An 18,795-nucleotide genomic window follows, 5' to 3' on the forward strand; every position below is an offset into this window, starting at 1 on the left:
ATATATTTAAAGTGTGCTATCAGTTTGTCTACTTTGTTATGAATGCTACGTGCATTCATATACAGAGCCTTTAGTTTTGTCTTTATCTTTGTAACATCTAGTTTTGACTGTCGGTGTGTTCTTAGGTTTTTTCTCTGTCCCTTCCTGCCATTCTCTGACCTTCACTTCCCATATTACTATTCTGCTCTCCTGCCCTGGCTCTACCCCTTGATTTGCTACATCTATGTAAGCTCGATCCCTAACCATCGCCCCCCTGCCCCACCTTTCACAAAACCTTTTTTTTAAACTAGAGGCATACAATACAGAAACAAAAAAACTGAGTTGGTAAAGACCTTAGCTGAGATGCAGTTTTTTAAAAAAATTCTTTCATGGAATGTGGGTGCCGCTGGCTAGGCCAGCATTTATTGCCCATCCCTAACTGCCCTTCAGAAGGTGGTGGTCAGCAGTCTTCTTCAACCTCTGCGGTCCATGTGGTGTAGGGACACCCACAGTGCTGTTAGGAAGGAAGGGAGTTCCAGGATTTTGACCCAGTTACAGTGAAGGAACGGCAATATAGTTCTAAGTCAGGATTGTGTGGGGCTTGGAGGGGAACTTGCAGGTGGTGGTATTTCCATGCACCTGCTGCCCTTGTCCTTCCAAATGGAAGAGGTCATGGGTTAGGAAGGTGCTGTCGAAGGAGCCTTGGTGAGTTGCTGCAGTGCATCTTGTAGATGGTACATACTGATGCCACTGTGCGTTGGTGGTGGAGGGAGAGAATATTTAAGGTGTTGGATGGATTGCCAATCAAGCAGGCTGCTTTGTCCTGGATGGTGTTGAGCTTCCTCAGTGTTGTTGGAATTGCACTCATCCAGGCAAGTGGAGAGCATTCCATCACACTCCTGACTTGTGCCTTGCAGATGGTGGACATATGGACATGGACCGTTTCAGTATGAGGAGTTGCGAATGGTCCTGAACATCGTACAGTGAATTCCTCAGGGTAGTGTCCTAGGCCCAACCATCTTCAGCTGCTTCATCAATGACCTTACTTCAATCATAAGGTCAGAAGTGGGGATGCTCGCAGATGATTACACAATGTTCAGCACCATTCGCGACTTCTCAGATACTGAAGCAGTCTGTGCAGAAATGCAGCAAGACCTGGACAATATCCAGGCTTGGGCTGATAAGTGGCAAGTAATATTCTCGCCACAAAACAGTATCTAACCATCTCCCCTTGACATTCAACAGCATTACGATCACTGAATCCCCCACTACCATCCGGGGGTTACCATTGACCAGAAACTGAACTGGAGTAGCCATATAAATACTGTGGCTACAAGAGCAGGTCAGAGCCTCGGAATCCTGTGGCAAGTAACTCACCTCCTGACTCCCCAAAGCCTGTCCACCATCTATAAGGCAGAAGTCAGGAGTGTGATGGAATACTCTCCACTTGCCTGGATGGGTGCAGCTCCAACAAGTTAAGAAGCTCGACACCATCCAGGACAAAGCAACCCACTTGATTGGCACCCTGCCCACAAACATATACTCCCTCCACCACGAACGCACAGTGGTAGCAGTATGCACCATCTACAAAATGCACTGCAGCACCACACCAAGGCTACTCAGGCAGCACCTTATAAACCTGCGACCTCTACCAGCTAGAAGGACAAGGGCTGCAAATGCATGGGAACCCCACCACCTACAAGTTCCCCTTCAAGCCACACACCATCCTGACTTGGAATTATATCACTGTTCCTTCACTGTCGCTGGATCAAAATCCTGGAACTCCTTTCCTATTAGCACTGTGGGTATACGTACCCCACATGGACTGCGACACAAGGTGGACCGCACCACCACCTTCTCATGGGCAATTAGGGATGGACAATAAATGCTGGCCAGCCAGCAATGCCCACATCGCATGAAATGAATAAAAATAAAGTCCTCACTTCTGACCTTACGATGGAAGCAAGGTCATGGATGAAGCAGCTGAAGATGGTTGGGCTAGGACACTTCCTTGAGGAACTCCTGTCGCAATGTCCTGGGACTGAGGTGATCGGCCTCCAACAAACACCACCATCTTTCTTTATTCTAGGCATGACTCCAACCAGTGGAGCATTTTCCCCCCGATTCCCATTGATTCCAGTTTTGCCAGGGCTCCTTGATGCTACATTCGTTCAAATGCTGCCTTGATCTCAAGGGGAGTCACTCTCACCTCATCTCTTGAATTCAGCTCTTTTGTCCATGTTTGGACCTAGACTGTAATGAGGTCAGGATCCAAGTGGCTCTGGCAGAACCCACACTGAGCACATGAGGAGGTCATTGCTGTGTAAGTGTTGCCTGATAGCATTGTCAACGACACGTTCCATTGCTATGCTGATGAGCGAGAGGAGGCTGATGGGACAGTAATTGACCAGATTGGATTTGTCCTGCTTTTTGCAGATAGGACATACCTGTGCAATTTTCCACTTTGTCAGGTAGATGCCAGTGTTGTAACTGTACTGGAACAGCTTGGTTAGGGGCATAGCTAATTCTGCAGCACAAGTCTTCAGTACTATTGGAGTAGTCTGTGCTGATTTGAGCATTCCATTATAGAAAGGATATAAAAACAGTGTAAAAGATGCAGCGTAAATTCACTAGAATCTTAAGGATGAGGAGGTTGCAGTTTTAAAGAGGCTTGAAAAATCAAGGCTAGTTTCCCTGGAGCTGAGAAGACAAAGACAACATGACAAAGGTGTTGACTACAAAGGGCTATGTGAGGGTCATGATATTATTCCCACTGGTCACTTGACAATGATAATTCATATATTTAAAATGATCACAAAAAAATTTAAGGGGTGGCAGGATTGGAAAGAGTACATTTACACAGAACGTGGGTAAAATGTAGTATTCACCGTCACAAACCCACTGAAGTAGCGTTCAGGAATTCTAAAACCAAAGGTATTAGACGGTTGACTGAGAAAGAGAAATATTAAAAGTATAGAGAGAATTTAATGGGATTAGATTATGTGGGATATTATAGGGTGTGGAAAATAAGGTGAGTGAGATAAAACTGGATGGGACATTAGAGAGAGAGAGGAAGTACAACAGTGGGATAAGACCGAGTGGGATATTGAAGGGTATGATGAGTGAGGAGTGGGATTAGACAGCGTGGCTCACTAGTATAGATTTGATGGGCCAAATGGCCTGTTGCTGTGTTGAAACAGTCTATGCTTCCAATAAAGTAGGGACATGCAGGACCAGTAAAGACTATGCGGAACATTCAGCCAACGCTAAAATCTAAAAGTGATTCCTGACAACGCAGAGGCCGCTGACATCAGAGTGCGCCAAGTTGCGCACATCCACAGGTACATCTTGTCAGGACTACGTGGCGCATGCGCGGGATGACGTCACTGCATATCCGCACCTGGTCCATCTTCGTGCATGCGCAATACAGCGTCATCGGTCATCTAGCCCCTCACTCGGCAGTAGCGACTAGCTGAATGGGAGACTTTGAGGCTGGAGCTCTCCCCAGACCTCGCTACTCCCCCCCATTCCCCTGGCCGATAGTTCCTCACCACGCCACCCCACTCTCAGTCACTAGCTCCCTGCTTCCCCCACTCCAGCTGCTAGTTGCAGTCTGCACCGCTTCCCTCCTCTCGGCCTCTCGCTTCAACGTCGCCCATCACCCCTTGCTTCTTCGGGCAGCGTGTTGAAACCAATCAAATGTGGAAGCGAATGGCCGAGAGAAGTGAAGTGGCACGGCATGGAGCTAGCGGCTCGGGGAGTGGTGGTGGGAGGCAGGGAGCAAGCAACCAGAGAGTGGGGTGCCGAGGAGAGGGGAACAATTGGGCAGGGAGTCAGGGTGAGCACCGAGGTCTGGAGTGAGCGGCTGATGGGGGGGCAAGCGGCCGGTAGGAAGGAGGGATGGAAAGCGAGTTGCCGGGGGGAGGGAAGGAAAGAGAAGAGAGCGGCCGTTGGGGCGGGAACATGAGGCTGCATTCAGTTGTAATCAGTCCTGGTCAGTCATATAAATGAATCACAATAACGAATTAGCAGCCTAATTTTCTCTTCTATCAATTTGATCAGGGTGCCAATTCACTGTCTTCCAATGGAAATTCAATCATAAAATTCCTTTTGTATTTATTAGGATTACTGGAATATTAAATGGATCTGAGGATTATAATTAGTATCCTATAACTACATATCATATTACCAGGCTTCTATCCAACTTAACGCATGGTTAGTTTTGTTCGACCAATCTAACTATAAGCATTTCCTGTGATAAATTGAGCAGCGCCATCTTTAATCCTGGCAGCTGCCTGTACGTCGCAGACACTGACGTTCCAGTTGAAACGCCTGCATTTGCGCATGTGCAAGTACTGTGCCACCTAGTAGGTGTCAGCAAACGCAGCCGAAAACTAATACCTCTCAATTGCCTCATACCGTCACATGGTTGTCAAATGCTCTCAATTTTTTCTCACATGCAATCAGCATGTAGTATCTCCAAAAACTATTTACAAGAGCATCCACTCAAAATGTGTGCGCTTAGAGTCACAGAATTATACAGTGCAGACCATTCAGCCTGTAACAGCTCTTTGAAAGTGGTACCTAATTAGTCCCACACTCCTGCTCTTTGCCCACAGCCCTGCAAATTGCCCCCTTTCAGGTATTTATACAAATTCCTTTTGAAAGTTATTAAATTTGCTTCCACCACCTTTTCAGGCAGTGCATTCCAGATCATAACTCACTGCATAAATTTATTTTCCTCATGTCACCTCTGATTCTTTACCAAATACCTTAAACCTGTCTCCTCTGGTTACCCATCCTTCTGCCACTGGAAACAGATTCTCCTTATTAATTTTCTCAAAGCCCTTCATTTTAAACACCTATTAAATCGCTGTCAGGAGAATGCCAGTTTCTCTAGTCTCACCACATAACTGAAGTTCCACACCCCTTGTAAAATTCTAGTAAATCTCCTCTGCACCATCTCCTTGACATCCTTTTTTAAAGTGTTGTGCCCAGAATAAGACAGCATATTCCAACCGAGGCCTAGCCAGTGTTTTATAATGGTTTAGCATAACTTCCTTTGCTTTTGTATTCTATTGCTCTATTAATAAAGCCAAGGATCCCATATACCTTTTTAAAAATTGTTACAACTAGATGAGCAATGTGTCTAGGGGTCCGTTACTATCTTCACCTGGTCTTATTGTAACAGGGTTTAATTTTAAACACTGTTTTGAGCTCCCCCTTTGTGAATCTTTGTTCACAGCTTTCCAATTATACGTCCAAGAAACCAGGCTCTCTCAGGTTTAAAAAAGATGAAATTTCATTAAAATTTAAAACTTAAACTTAGTTTTTAGTTTTTTTAGTTTTAGAGATACAGCACTGAAACAGGCCCTTCGGCCCGAGTCTGTGTCGACCATCAACCACCCATGTTATACTAATCCTACACTAATTTCATATTTCTACCACATCCCCACCTGTCCCTATATTTCCCTACCACCTACCTATACTAGGGGCAATTTATAATGGCCAATTAACCTATCAACCAGCAAGTCTTTGGCATGTGGGAGGAAACCGGAGCACCAGGAGGAAACCCACGCAGACACAGGGAGAACTTGCAAACTCCACACAGGCAGTACCCAGAATCGAACCCGGGTCCCTGGAGCTGTGAGGCTGCGGTGCTAACCACTGCGCCACTGTGCCGCCCTAATAGGGTTCATGCCTACAGATATACGACGCGCCCACGCCAGCATGCAAACGCAAAACACACATGCAAATAGGGACAACAAAGATAAGGTGGAACAGTTTGAGGCAATATCTTGTTTTGGTGCTTCGAGTTCACTGTAGTCCTTTTGTAAGTAGTTTTTCTTTTCGTTAGGGCCCAGTAGTCGTCAAAGCCTTTTCCATAGCAAACTTTTCTCTACGAGTTTCACGTGTTTTCACAAGATTCAGTTCCGTGGGAAGGAGACGGAAACAGGCAGGAGAGGGATCTTCTTGCTTCGGTTCCAGGAGAGATCTTTACTCTATGAGCACACAGCTTTGTCTCTGTTCAAATCCTGTTTCCTCCAATTTAAAACTCAGGTCAAAACTCTGCAACAGCCAGTTAGTCATGTGACTAAAACTGGTCTGACCACTTCTGTGTATTGGGGAAGCACCTACTGTTTCAACATTGTTTGGTACTATGCAAATGCCTTCCAGTCAGGGTTTGCAATTTAAAGTTTTTGTTCATGGTGAAATAATGTGCGCCGCAATCTTGGCAGATGGGGGGTTTGCCTGACAATTTTCTCAACTTGTCCTGCCACATTCAAAGATTAGTATACATACACCCCCATTGCACATACATATAAAATTACTTTCACAGATACATATGAACGTAATCTACAAAACCACTTGCATTTGTATAATGTCTTTAATGCAGAGAAACATCCCAAGGTACATAATGTATAACTCCATTAAATGGCTGCAAATATAAACATGCATGCATAATAGCTCCTTAAAATATGTATTTTTTTGAGATCATGGCTAAAAAAATTTCACACATTCTGCTCTCATGATCTCCCTAAACAGTCAACTCCCTGCATGTGTAGTTGTTCAATTGAAACTGTCTCTTCTAATCTCGATTCTGCATCCCATGGTGCGAGAGCAATTCCAGACAGATCAGTGTCCAATTTATCTATTTCCTTAAAGATGTTGAATATCATGGCTTCTATACACAACCCCAGGGCTCTTCAACCTCACCTTATAACTTTCAGCTGGGTATCAACTGACTGCCATTGTGCACAGCCTCCAACATCTTGGGACCCTAGCTGTAGTAAGGTGACAAATTGTCAACAGTACTCCAGGTTGTGGCTGCACCAGTGCCTTGTGGTGACTCACTATTCTATTCCATCCCTCCTCTATAAGATAATTATAAAGCAAGACACAGCAAAAACTGGCACAGTAAAATAAATTGGCATCATGTGACTACCAAGATGGTAGAAGGCACTAGATGGATCCAGTATTTTTTCATTCTGCAATTCCTACATTCCTACACACATCACAAAAAAAGCAGTTCCATCGCAAAATAAAAATGCAATTGTAATAAAGGTGGAGAGCCCCATGTGCAATAATTACCATTTCAACTGCTGCTCGTCCTTTGTTATCTGCTTCATAGCTATGGATGTCAAATGTCAGCAGCTTATCCGTATACATTCGCAGAGTGGCAAAGCTGCAAGTAAAAGTTTATTACAGTTTAAAAAAGTATATTTGTGAAACTTGGGCCCCATTTTATTTTATTTAGAGATACAGCACTGAAACAGGCCCTTCGGCCCACCGAGTCTGTGTCGACCATCAACCACCCATTTATACCAATCCTATATTAATCTCATTACCCTCTCACATCCCCACCTTCCTCAATTCCCCTACCTACACTAGGGGCAATTTATAATGGCCAATTTACCTCTCAACCTGCAAGTCTTTGGCTGTGGGAGGAAACCGGAGCACCCGGCGAAAACCCACGCGGTCACAGGGAGAACTTGCAAACACCGCACAGGCAGTAGCCAGAATCGAACCCGGGTCGCTGGAGCTGTGAGGCTGCGGTGCTAACCACTGCACCACCCGAAGCAATATATATTGCACTACCAGCAAGAGTGAATAGTCTATGATTTCCCAGTTTATCCTTTCCATTCCATAAAGAAAGGAGAGTGCAATATTCGCCACCTCTAGTCCTTTGACAATTTCCATTTCCAAAGATTTTTGGAAAATTATCTCCAACTCTCACCCCATCTTCCTATAGCATAGTGGGATGTTAACTATCCCGGGTCTTGCAGCATTTCCACTACGGATGTGTTTCTTCCATGTGTTCCTCACTTACTCCTATAGTTCTTTTGGAAGAAAAAACTGGAACAGTTTTCTTTTGGGCCTCCTTATCTCGAGAGACAATGGATACGCGCCTGGAGGTGGTCAGTGGTTTGTGAAGCAGCGCCTGGAGTGGCTATAAAGGCCAATTCTGGAGTGACAGGCTCTTCCACAGGTGCTGCAGAGAAATTTGTTTGTTGGGGCTGTTGCACAGTTGGCTCTCCCCTTGCGCCTCTGTCTTTTTTCCTGCCAACTACTAAGTCTCTTCGACTCGCCACAATTTAGCCCTGTCTTTATGGCTGCCCGCCAGCTCTGGCGAATGCTGGCAACTGACTCCCACGACTTGTGATCAATGTCACACGATTTCATGTCGCGTTTGCAGACGTCTTTATAACGGAGACATGGACGGCCGGTGGGTCTGATACCAGTGGCGAGCTCGCTGTACAATGTGTCTTTGGGGATCCTGCCATCTTCCATGCGGCTCACATGGCCAAGCCATCTCAAGCGCCGCTGACTCAGTAGTGTGTATAAGCTGGGGATGTTGGCCGCTTCAAGGACTTCTGTGTTGGAGATATAGTCCTGCCACCTGATGCCAAGTATTCTCCGAAGGCAGCGAAGATGGAATGAATTGAGACGTCGCTCTTGGCTGGCATACGTTGTCCAGGCCTCGCTGCCGTAGAGCAAGGTACTGAGGACACAGGCCTGATACACTCGGACTTTTGTGTTCCGTGTCAGTGCGCCATTTTCCCACACTCTCTTGGCCAGTCTGAACATAGCAGTGGAAGCCTTACCCATGCGCTTGTTGATTTCTGCATCTAGAGACAGGTTACTGGTGATAGTTGAGCCTAGGTAGGTGAACTCTTGAACCACTTCCAGAGCGTGGTCGCCAATATTGATGGATGGAGCATTTCTGACATCCTGCCCCATGATGTTCGTTTTCTTGAGGCTGATGGTTAGGCCAAATTCATTGCAGGCAGACGCAAACCTGTCGATGAGACTCTGCAGGCATTCTTCAGTGTGAGATGTTAAAGCAGCATCGTCAGCAAAGAGGAGTTCTCTGATGAGGACTTTCCGTACTTTGGACTTCGCTCTTAGACGGGCAAGGTTGAACAACCTGCCCCCTGATCTTGTGTGGAGGAAAATTCCTTCTTCAGAGGATTTGAACGCATGTGAAAGCAGCAGGGAGAAGAAAATCCCAAAAAGTGTGGGTGCGAGAACACAGCCCTGTTTCACACCACTCAGGATAGGAAAGGGCTCTGATGAGGAGCCACCATGTTGAATTGTGCCTTTCATATTGTCATGGAATGAGGTGATGATACTTAGTAGCTTTGGTGGACATCCGATCTTTTCTAGTAGTCTGAAGAGACCACGTCTGCTGACGAGGTCAAAGGCTTTGGTGAGATCAATGAAAGCAATATAGAGGGGCATCTGTTGTTCACGGCATTTCTCCTGTATCTGACGAAGGGAGAACAGCATGTCAATAGTCGATCTCTCTGCACGAAAGCCACACTGTGCCTCAGGGTAGACGCGCTCGGCCAGCTTCTGGAGCCTGTTCAGAACGACTCGAGCAAAGACTTTCCCCACTATGCTGAGCAGGGAGATTCCACGGTAGTTGTTGCAGTCACCGCGGTCACCTTTGTTTTTATAGAGGGTGATGATGTTGGCATCGCGCATGTCCTGGGGTACTGCTCCCTCGTCCCAGCACAGGCATAGCAGTTCATGTAGTGCTGAGAGTATAGCAGGCTTGGCACTCTTGATTATTTCAGGGGTAATGCTGTCCTTCCCAGGGGCTTTTCCGCTGGCTAGGGAATCAATGGCATCACTGAGTTCCGATTTGGTTGGTTGTATGTCCAGCTCATCCATGACTGGTAGAGGCTGGGCTGCATTGAGGGCAGTCTCAGTGACAGCATTCTCCCTGGAGTACAGTTCTAGGTAGTGCTCAACCCAGCGGTCCATCTGTTTGCGTTGGTCAGTGATTATGTCCCCCGATTTAGATTTGAGGGGGGTGATCTTCTTGATGGTTGGCCCAAGAGCTCTCTTCATGCCATCATACATTCCTCTGATGTTTCCGGTGTCTGAGGCCAGCTGAATATGGCTGCATAGGTGTTGCCAGTAGTCGTTTGCGCAACGCCTAGCTGTTCTTTGTGCAGTACTTCTGGCTGCTTTAAGTGCTGCGGATGTTAAATCGCTGGGGGCTTTCTTGTAGTTCAAAAGTGCAATGCGCTTAGCGGCTATGACAGGTTCCAGCTCTTCATTATGAGATTGAAACCAGTCTGCATTTCTCTTCGCACTTTTGCCGTAGGTGGTCAAAGCTGACTCATAGATGGCGTCTCTGATGTGGGCCCACTTGGTCTCAGCATCCCCTGTGGGAGTGTTTTGAAGGGCTGTTACAAGTGAATTTAGAAATTTTTGTAACAGCTGTGGGTGAGAAATTCTGCTCGTGTTGATGCGCGGGTGGCCCTTCTGCTTGGAATGATGCAACTTCTTTGGTCTGAGTCTAACCTTGCTGCACACCAGGGAGTGGTCGGTGTCGCAGTCCGCACTGTGGAAGCTGCGTGTGATTTGAACACTGTTTAAGGCGGCTCGCCTTGTGACAATGAGGTCTAGCTGGTGCCAACGACGTGATCTTGGGTGCCTCCATGAAACCTGGTGACAGGGTTTAGTGTGAAAGAACGAGTTGGTGATGCAGAGGTTATGATAGGTACACAACTCAAGCAGTCTCTGCCCGTTCTCATTCATCCTTCCAACGCCATAGCGCCCAAGGCAGGAGGGCCATGAGTCATGGTCGGCCCCAACCCTGGCATTAAAGTCCCCCAGCAGGAATAGGTGTTCGGTGTTGGGGATGCTGCTAATGATGTTATGGAGTTGTTCATAGAACTGGTCTTTAGCTTCAGGTGCGGAGCAGAGTGTTGGAGCATAGATGCTGAGTAGGTGTACTGGACCAGAGGTGGTGAGCAGTCGGATGGACAGTATGCATTCCGAGCCATTTGAGGGAGGCTCTATCATGCTGAGCAAGGAGTTTCTGATGGCGAAGCCCACTCCATGCTGTCTTGGTTCTTCAGGATCCCTGCCCTGCCAGAAGAAGGTGTAGTCTTGCTCTGCTAGAGAGCCACTCGCGGGGAGGCGAGTCTCCTGAAGTGCTGCAATGTCCACATTGAGTCTACTGAGCTCGTTGTTAATGATGGCGGTCTTCCGAGAATCGTTGATTTGTGTAAGGTCTTCCGACAGGCCAGGACACATAGTTCTGACGTTCCAGCTTGCAAAGCGAAGGGCTGGTACCTTCTTTCCTTTTTTCATGTTGTTTGGTGCGGTGTATCAGTCCACCTTTCGGGCAATGACCCTGAGCTCCAAGCACCCATTGAAGCAGGCAGACTGTGGCGGGACAGAACCTTATTGACCGGGGGCTGCCCAGTTTGAGGCGGGCGGTAGCTGTCCAGTGAGGTGCAATGACCTCTCCCACCGACAAAGGCAACCCGTGGCGCCCAGTTTCTACGCCAATTTATCTGGACTTATAACCCGTAACTGCTGCCTTCTGTGTTGTTTCAGTCGCTGTGAGGCAACTATGGAGTGACCTCTCCATGGCGCATGCCTGGGCAAATTTATGGAGGTTGAGAGTTGCCCAGTCGTCAAAACCCCCCTCTCGGCCTTTCTGGTGGGGTCCAAAGGAGTGCAGGACACGACGTTTGGCACCAGTATGGCTGCAGGAACTGCCGGAAACATGCCAAAGGTGACACATGACCGCCTACGGGGTTCCGCTCCGGATTTTCTGTTAGGGTTTACTCCCTTAGCCTTGGTCTCTCCCGAACAGCCCACAAGGCAGTGGGGTTGTTGGGGCCCCTACACAGGTGTAGGATGGTGCCGGTGGGAGGAGGGGATGCAAGGGGGAGGGGTAGAGGGAGGGGGTGGGGGGGGTGCAGGGGACTGAATTGATAATAGGGTGTAGGGGGAGGGAATCACATAATACAAAAAATGTTTTTGCATTTTACTGTCAAAGGGAGCTTGTCCTTGTGAGTACGCTGCCATAATACAACAACTCAATCCTATTGGTATATGCAGCATAAACAAATGAGAAACAATGGAAGAAAAATGGAGAGACAGACATGGGGGAGGGGGTGCGGGGGAGATAGATTATATACGTATTTGAGTATGGGACACAGAGAGCAAAAGCAAATATGCACATACCTAGGAGAGCAAGAAAGTTAGAGAGCAACAGACAGATGACAAGCACAAATACTTATTCAACAACTGTAATTAAAAAGTGCCTTTAATGTAGTACAACATCACAAGGCGCTTCATAGGACCGTAATCAAACAAAATTGGACACCAAGCCACATAAGGAAATATTAGGTCAAATGACAAAAATCTTGGTTAAAAAGGTAGGTTTTAAGGAGCACCTTAAAGGAGAGAAAGGTAGACAGGTGGAGATATCTCGGGATGAAACTCGACAGCTTAGGGCTTTGGCAGCTGAAGGCATGGATGCCAACGGTGGAGCAATTAAATTTGAGGATGCTCAAGAGGCCAAAATTAGAGGAACACATACCTTGGAGTGTTGTGGGGCTGAAGGAGATTAGAGAGATAGGGAGGGGGAAGACCATGGAGGAATCTGAAAACAAAGCTGATAGTTTTAAAATTGAGATATTGCTTAACCGACTGAGAGACAATGTTGGTCAGCGAGCAGAGGGGCGATTGATGAACAGGACTTGGTGCGATTCGGAACATGAGCAGTGAAGTTTTGGATGTCCTCAAATTTAGAGGTTGAAAGATGGGAGGCTGGCTTGTATTACATTGGAACAGTAGAGTCTAGAGGTAACAAAGGCACGCATGAGGATTTCAGCAGATGATGAGCTGAGATGGGGCAGAATCAGGCAATGTTATGGAATGCATGTGGTTGACCACACAGGTGGAAATAAGTGGGTCCTAGTTATGGCATGAATATGTGGGCTGAAGCTCAGCTTAGGGTCAAATATGGCAGCAATGCTTTGATCAGTCTGGTTCAGCCTCAGACAGCTGCCAGGGAGAGGTGCCTAAGACTGAAGACAACGGCTTTGGTCTTCCCAATATTTGGTTGGAAGAAATTTCTACTCATCCAACACCTGGATGAGCAGTCTGGCAATTTAGCAGCAGTGGAGCAGTCAGGAGAGGTGGTGGTGAGGCAGAGCTGGGCTTCGTCAACACACGCGCAGAAACTGACACTGTGTTTTGGACGATGTCGCCGAGGGTAGCATGTAGATGAAAAACAGGATGGGGCCGAAGAGAGATCCTTGAGTAAACCAGAGGTACTGGTCTGGGAGTGGAAAGAGGCGCCATTTCAAGTAATTGTCTGCCTATGACTGGATAAATGAGAATGGAAACAGGCAAGTGCAATCCCACCCAGCTGGACAATGATGGAGAGGCACTGGAGGAGGATGGTGTGGTCAACCACATGCAGCCACGTCGAGAAGAATAAGGACAACAAGGAGGGATAGAATATCAGTCACATAGGATGCCATTTGTCACTTTAAGAGCCATTTTGGTACTGTGGTGGGAAACCCGATTGGAGGGACTCAAACATGGAGTTCCTTGAAAGATAGGCATGGATCCTGGAGGCAACAGCATATTCAAAGACTGTGGAGAGGAAAGGGAGGTTGGAATGTTGTGGTAGTTTTCAAGGATGGAGGGGTCAAGGGTTTTTTTTTTGAGGGGCAGTGGGTGATAGCAGATTTGAAAGAAGGGGGACAGGAACTGGGGCGGGGGGGTGTGGAGGAGGGGAGAACAGTTATCAGCTAACATGGGAGTCAGGAAGGGAAGTTGGGTGGTTAGTTTACTTTGAATAGGGTCAAGGCAGCAAGAGGTGGGTCACATGGACAAGATGAACATGGAGAGGACATGAGGTGAAACAGAAGAGAAACTACAGAAAGATGCTTACAGAACAGCACTGGCCATACCTTGAAAGAACTACCATACAATTGTGGGTTGATAAAAGACTAGTTTGAAGTCATTCTTACCTGCCACTCTTTGCAATATATGTTACCAAGTAACCATTTTCTCCTAAATTGTGAACTGTCTCTGTCATTCTTTGTTCTTGAAAAATAGGCCGCAATGCTTCAAGAACAGCTCTGCCATCAGCTGAAGGAAATGAAAATAAAACCAATGTTAACAAGTGATTGCAGAAATACTAGCTAGCTCTTAGTTAAATTTGGGAACCTTTTACCAGTTACCCACCTCCAACAACTTGTATTTATATAGCGCCTTTAATATAATAAAACATCCCAAAGCCCTTCACAGTTGCGTTATAAAACAAAATTTGACACTGAGCCACATAAGGCAATATTAGGGCAGATAGAACCATATAAAAGTTACAGCACAGGAGGCCATTCAGCCCAGCATGTCTGCGCCGGTTGACAAAACTAGCCAACCAATCTAATCCCACCTTCCAGCACCTGGTCCGTAGCCATGCAGGTTACAGCACTTCAGGTGCAGGTCCAGGTACCTTTTAAATGAGTTGAGGGTTTCTGCCTCCACCACCGATTCCTGACACCCACTACCCTCTGGGTGAAAAAGATTTTCCTCATGTCCCCTCTAATCCTTCTACCAATCACCTTAAATCTGTACTCCCTAGTAATTGACCTCTCCACTAGGGGAAACAGGTACTTCCTGTCAATTCTATCGCGGTCCCTCAATTTTGTACACCTCAATTAAGTCACCCCTCAGCCTCCTCTGTTCTAAGGAAAACAAACTTAGTTGATCCAATCTTTCCTCATAGCTACAACTTTCAAGCCCTGGCAACATTCTTGTAAATCTCCTCTGTACGCTCTCCAGAGTAATCATGTCCTTCCTGTAATGTGGTGACCAGAACTGTACGCAATACTCCAACTGTGGCTTAACCAATGATCAAAAGCTTGATTAAAGATTTGAAGGAGTTTCTGATACAGGTAAAAGAGGTAGAGAGTCAAAGTAGTGTAGGGAGGAATTCCAGAGCTTAGAGCCGAGGCAGCTGAAGATACAGCCACCAACTGTGGAGTAATTAAAATCAGGGATACACAAGAGGCCAGAATTAGAGGAGCACAGATATCTTGGAGGGTTGTGGGGCTGGAGGAGATTAAAGATAGGGAGGGATGAGGCCATGGAGAGATTTGAAAACAAGTATGAAAACTTTAAAAATCGAGATATTGCTTAACCAGGAACCAATATAGGTCAGCGAGTGCAGGGATGTTGGGTGAATAGGACTTGATGCGAGAAAGAAAACAGGTAGCAGAGCTTGTCTACATACTAGACGTGTAGAGTTTATGCCCCACTTGCACCTAATGGCTCAAATATAATTAAAAACAGCAAATCAACAGCTCTAGAAACTAATGCAAGTATTATCTTAAAAACATCTGAGCAATAATTAGCCTCCAAAGGTCTATTTAAGAGTACTTCCTGATGGGTTTGTGATTTTAAATACCACATGTAAATTAAACACAACTCCACCCAAGTAGCAGTCAGTTTTCCTCACAGCAGTCCTTTTACAGCCATTAGGAAAGGACCATTCATAATACAGTATATTGTGTTACATGGTATAATGCGCCTGTCGTTATAAAGCTGAAAAGTCTGAACTACCACCAGCAATTCCACAAGAGATCCACTAATTAAAACCTCCTAAAACTTTGGTTAACAAGCATGACATGAATCCCACAAATTATTTTCAATGGAATATTGCCCAAGGTCTTAAGTTTGCAGCTGACATCAAAATGGGTACCAGTGGTTAAGGATATTAACCAACGTACAATAAGAGTATAGCAGAGCCTGGACATTGTGCAAGTGATTCACTTCCTGACCATTTTGCCATCTCATCACCGTCTCCAAAGCTCAAGTCGTGAGTGTGATAGAATACTCACCATTCCCCTGGATGGGTGCAGCCACAACATTCAAGAAGCTCAACACCATCCAGGACAGAGCTATTGGTTTTATCTGTGCCCATGCGATTGAACGCAATATCCAGCCCCTCCGTCATACTGCGACTGCAGTATGTACAATCTACAGGATGCACTGCAGTAACTCACCACAGTTACTTCAACAGCACCACCCTGCCCTGGGACCTCTGCCACTATGAGCAACAATTCAAGGGAACACCATCACCTCAGAGTTTCTATCCAAGTCACACATCATCCTGACTTGGCCAGATGATGCTATTCCTACTTTAATATTGGGTCATTACTGTGGGAGCAGCATCATCGCAAGGACTGCAGGGGGTCAACAAAGCCCAACACCACCTTCTAAGGGCAATGAAAGATAGGCAATAAATGTCAATCACGTGGACATCAACCACATCCAGAGAACAAAATTAAAAACCAAAAGGGACCCGTACGAGGCTTGGTCAATGAACAGAAATGGCAAATGGGAGTTTTTGTTTATTCTTTCATGGGATGTGGGCATTACTGGGTAGGCCAGCATTTGCTGCTCATCCCTAACTGCCCTCGAGAAGGTAGTGGTGAACTGCCTACTTGAACCGCTGCAGTCCATCTGGTACGGTACACCCACAGTGCTGTTGGGGAGGGTGTTCCAGGATTTTGACCCGGAAACCAGAATCCAAAATTTTGAAGGAACAGTGATATATTTCCAAGTCAGGATGGTGAGAGACTTGGAGGGGAACTTGCAGGTGATGGTGTTCCCATGCATCTGCTGCTCTTTTCAATACGGATAAGTGTAAAGTCATGATATTCGGTCGAAGCGAGAATGTGGACTAAACTTTAAGCAGCAATGTGCTTGGGGTAACAGAGCAGGAAAGCGATTTGGAGTTTTGGTGCATAAGTCAGTAAAACTATAGGTTCTGTGTTCGGAAGTGGAGAAAAGGTAAAATGTTGGGATGCATAGCTCGGGGTGAGATTTCTAAATCTAAGGTTATATTTGGCCTCGGTAAGGTCACATCAGGAGCATGGAGTTCCGTTATAGTCTCCATTTAACAGGAAAGATGCAGAATTATTTGAGAGCATGCACAAGAGTTGTAGGGTTGAATCCTGAATGAGAAGTCCGAGTTAGGAGGCAAGATTGGCTACTGAGCATTCTTGGATTTTTTTTTTGGGGGGGGGGGGGGGGGGGGGGGAGTCAAACATCATATAGTCAATAACAACTTGCACTTATATAGTACCTTCATCATAGAAAAACACCTCAAGACACTTCACAGGAACATTATCAAATGGAATTTGGCACCAAACCACAACAGGAGATATTAGGACGGATGACCAAAAGTTTGGCCAAAGAGGTCGCTTCAGAGTATAGAGGTAGGATTGGCTTAAAGGAAAAGAAAAGTAACAAGTCAGAAAGATTCAGGAAAGGAATTCCAGATCGACTGGAGTATTGTCTTCAGTTCTGGGCACACTTTATGAAGGATGTGAAGGCATTAAAAGGTGGAGAAAAGACTTCAGAATGGTTCCAGGGATGAGGGATTAGGTGGGTAGATTGGAGAGGCTGGGCTGATCGTCTGAGAGAAAGTTAAGAGGAGATTCGATAGAGGCGGTCAAAATCATGAGGGGTCTGGACAGATAGAGAGAAATTGTTCCCATTGGCAGAAGGGTCAAGAACCAGGTGACACTGATTTAAAGTGAACTGCAGACGAACCAAAGGTGGCATGAGGAAAAATGTTTTCACGCAGCTTGTGACTGGGATCTGGAATGTACTGCCTGAGTGTGTGGTGGAGGTGCAGGGCTACGGGGAAAGAGAGGGGGAGTGGGACTAGCTGAGTTGCTCTGACAGAGAGCTGACATGGTCACAATGGGCTGAATGGCCTCCTTCTGTGCTGCAACCATTCTATGATTCAATGGTTCAGAGTATAGGAGCAAGGCAGTTGAAGACACTGCCACCAATGGTGGAGCAAATGAAATCGGAAAGATGCAAGAATCCAGAATTGGAGGAATACAGGGAGTGCACAGTGTAGTAGGGCTGGAGGAGGTTAGAGATACAGAGAAGCAAGACCATGGAAGGATTTGAAAACATCCATTGCTGAACCAAGAACCAATGTAGATCAGTGAGCACAGTGGACTGGGGGAATGTGGGAGCGGGACTTGGTGCGATTTACCATACAGGCAGCAGAGTTCTGGATGAGCCTAGGTTTAGAGAGGATGCAATTTTAGATACAGGAAGACTCTTCTCACGGAGACAGGATTTGAGGACTAGAAGACACAGTTTAAAGTTATTGTGTCAAAGAAAAATAAGAAATTTAGACTTTTTTTAAAACATGGTGATGGAATTGAGGATCAGATTAACAGCAAAGGTGCAAAACAGAAAACCGTGATAGGGTTTAAAAGAGGACTTTCCTGTTAGAAAAGGAGGACTCAGTACTTAAAACAAATTATAAAGCCCCTTCACATCCTCAAGATGTCCTAAAGCAGTACATGGCTAATTAGATTACTTTTGAAGTGTGGTTACTGTTGCTATGCGGGAAAATATAACAGTCCACCTGCACACAGCAAGATCCCACAAACAAGGTGATTCAGTGAGCCATCAATCTGTTTTGGTGATGTTGGTTGAGGAACAAATGCTGGCCAGAACACTGGAAGAACTCCCTGCATGCACTTCTTCCAATAGTACCATGGAAACTTTTGCATCCACCTGAACAGCCAGACATGGCCTTGGTTTAACCTAGCCAGCAGATAATATAGCTATTTCTCTCATCTTCACAAAAGTTACTGCATTTCAAATTAAAAAATCACTGGTTGTGAAGCAATTTGAGACAAGATCATACATAAATGGATATCCATTCTTAGATCACAGAATTCATTATACATTTATTCAGCAAGTTTATAACAATTAAAGTTTTCATAAATGACAGAAACTCAACTGAAGCATGAGGCCTACAAACTCACCAGCACTTTAACCTGGCAGATTCTGCTTCCACTCGATACTTCCCTCTCTCATCTATTCAGTGCCTTTCCTTATTTTTCACAACTTCATTATGTAGTTGCTGCATAGATTGCATTCAAAAATATCCTCTGTACATTAACTGACTTTAAAACAGTAGAATGGCATACATTGTAACTGGTCTCA

At 45.9% G+C, this 18,795-nt stretch overlaps 1 protein-coding gene across 1 annotated transcript in view; it reads right to left on the reverse strand.

Annotated features, from left to right (window-relative positions):
- sms (spermine synthase) overlaps nucleotides 1-18,795 on the reverse strand; it is an 87,031-nt gene that overhangs the window by 60,345 nt on the left and 7,891 nt on the right. The window contains exons 2-3 of the mRNA XM_068040122.1: nucleotides 13,779-13,899; nucleotides 7,072-7,165 (exon numbers count right to left, since the gene is read on the reverse strand). Of these exons, the coding sequence (XP_067896223.1) occupies nucleotides 7,072-7,165; nucleotides 13,779-13,899 (215 nt within the window). The remainder of the gene's footprint in view (nucleotides 1-7,071; nucleotides 7,166-13,778; nucleotides 13,900-18,795) is intronic.

Source organism: Heterodontus francisci, chromosome 10, assembly GCF_036365525.1.
Source record: "Heterodontus francisci isolate sHetFra1 chromosome 10, sHetFra1.hap1, whole genome shotgun sequence".
Lineage (NCBI taxonomy): Eukaryota > Metazoa > Chordata > Chondrichthyes > Heterodontiformes > Heterodontidae > Heterodontus > Heterodontus francisci.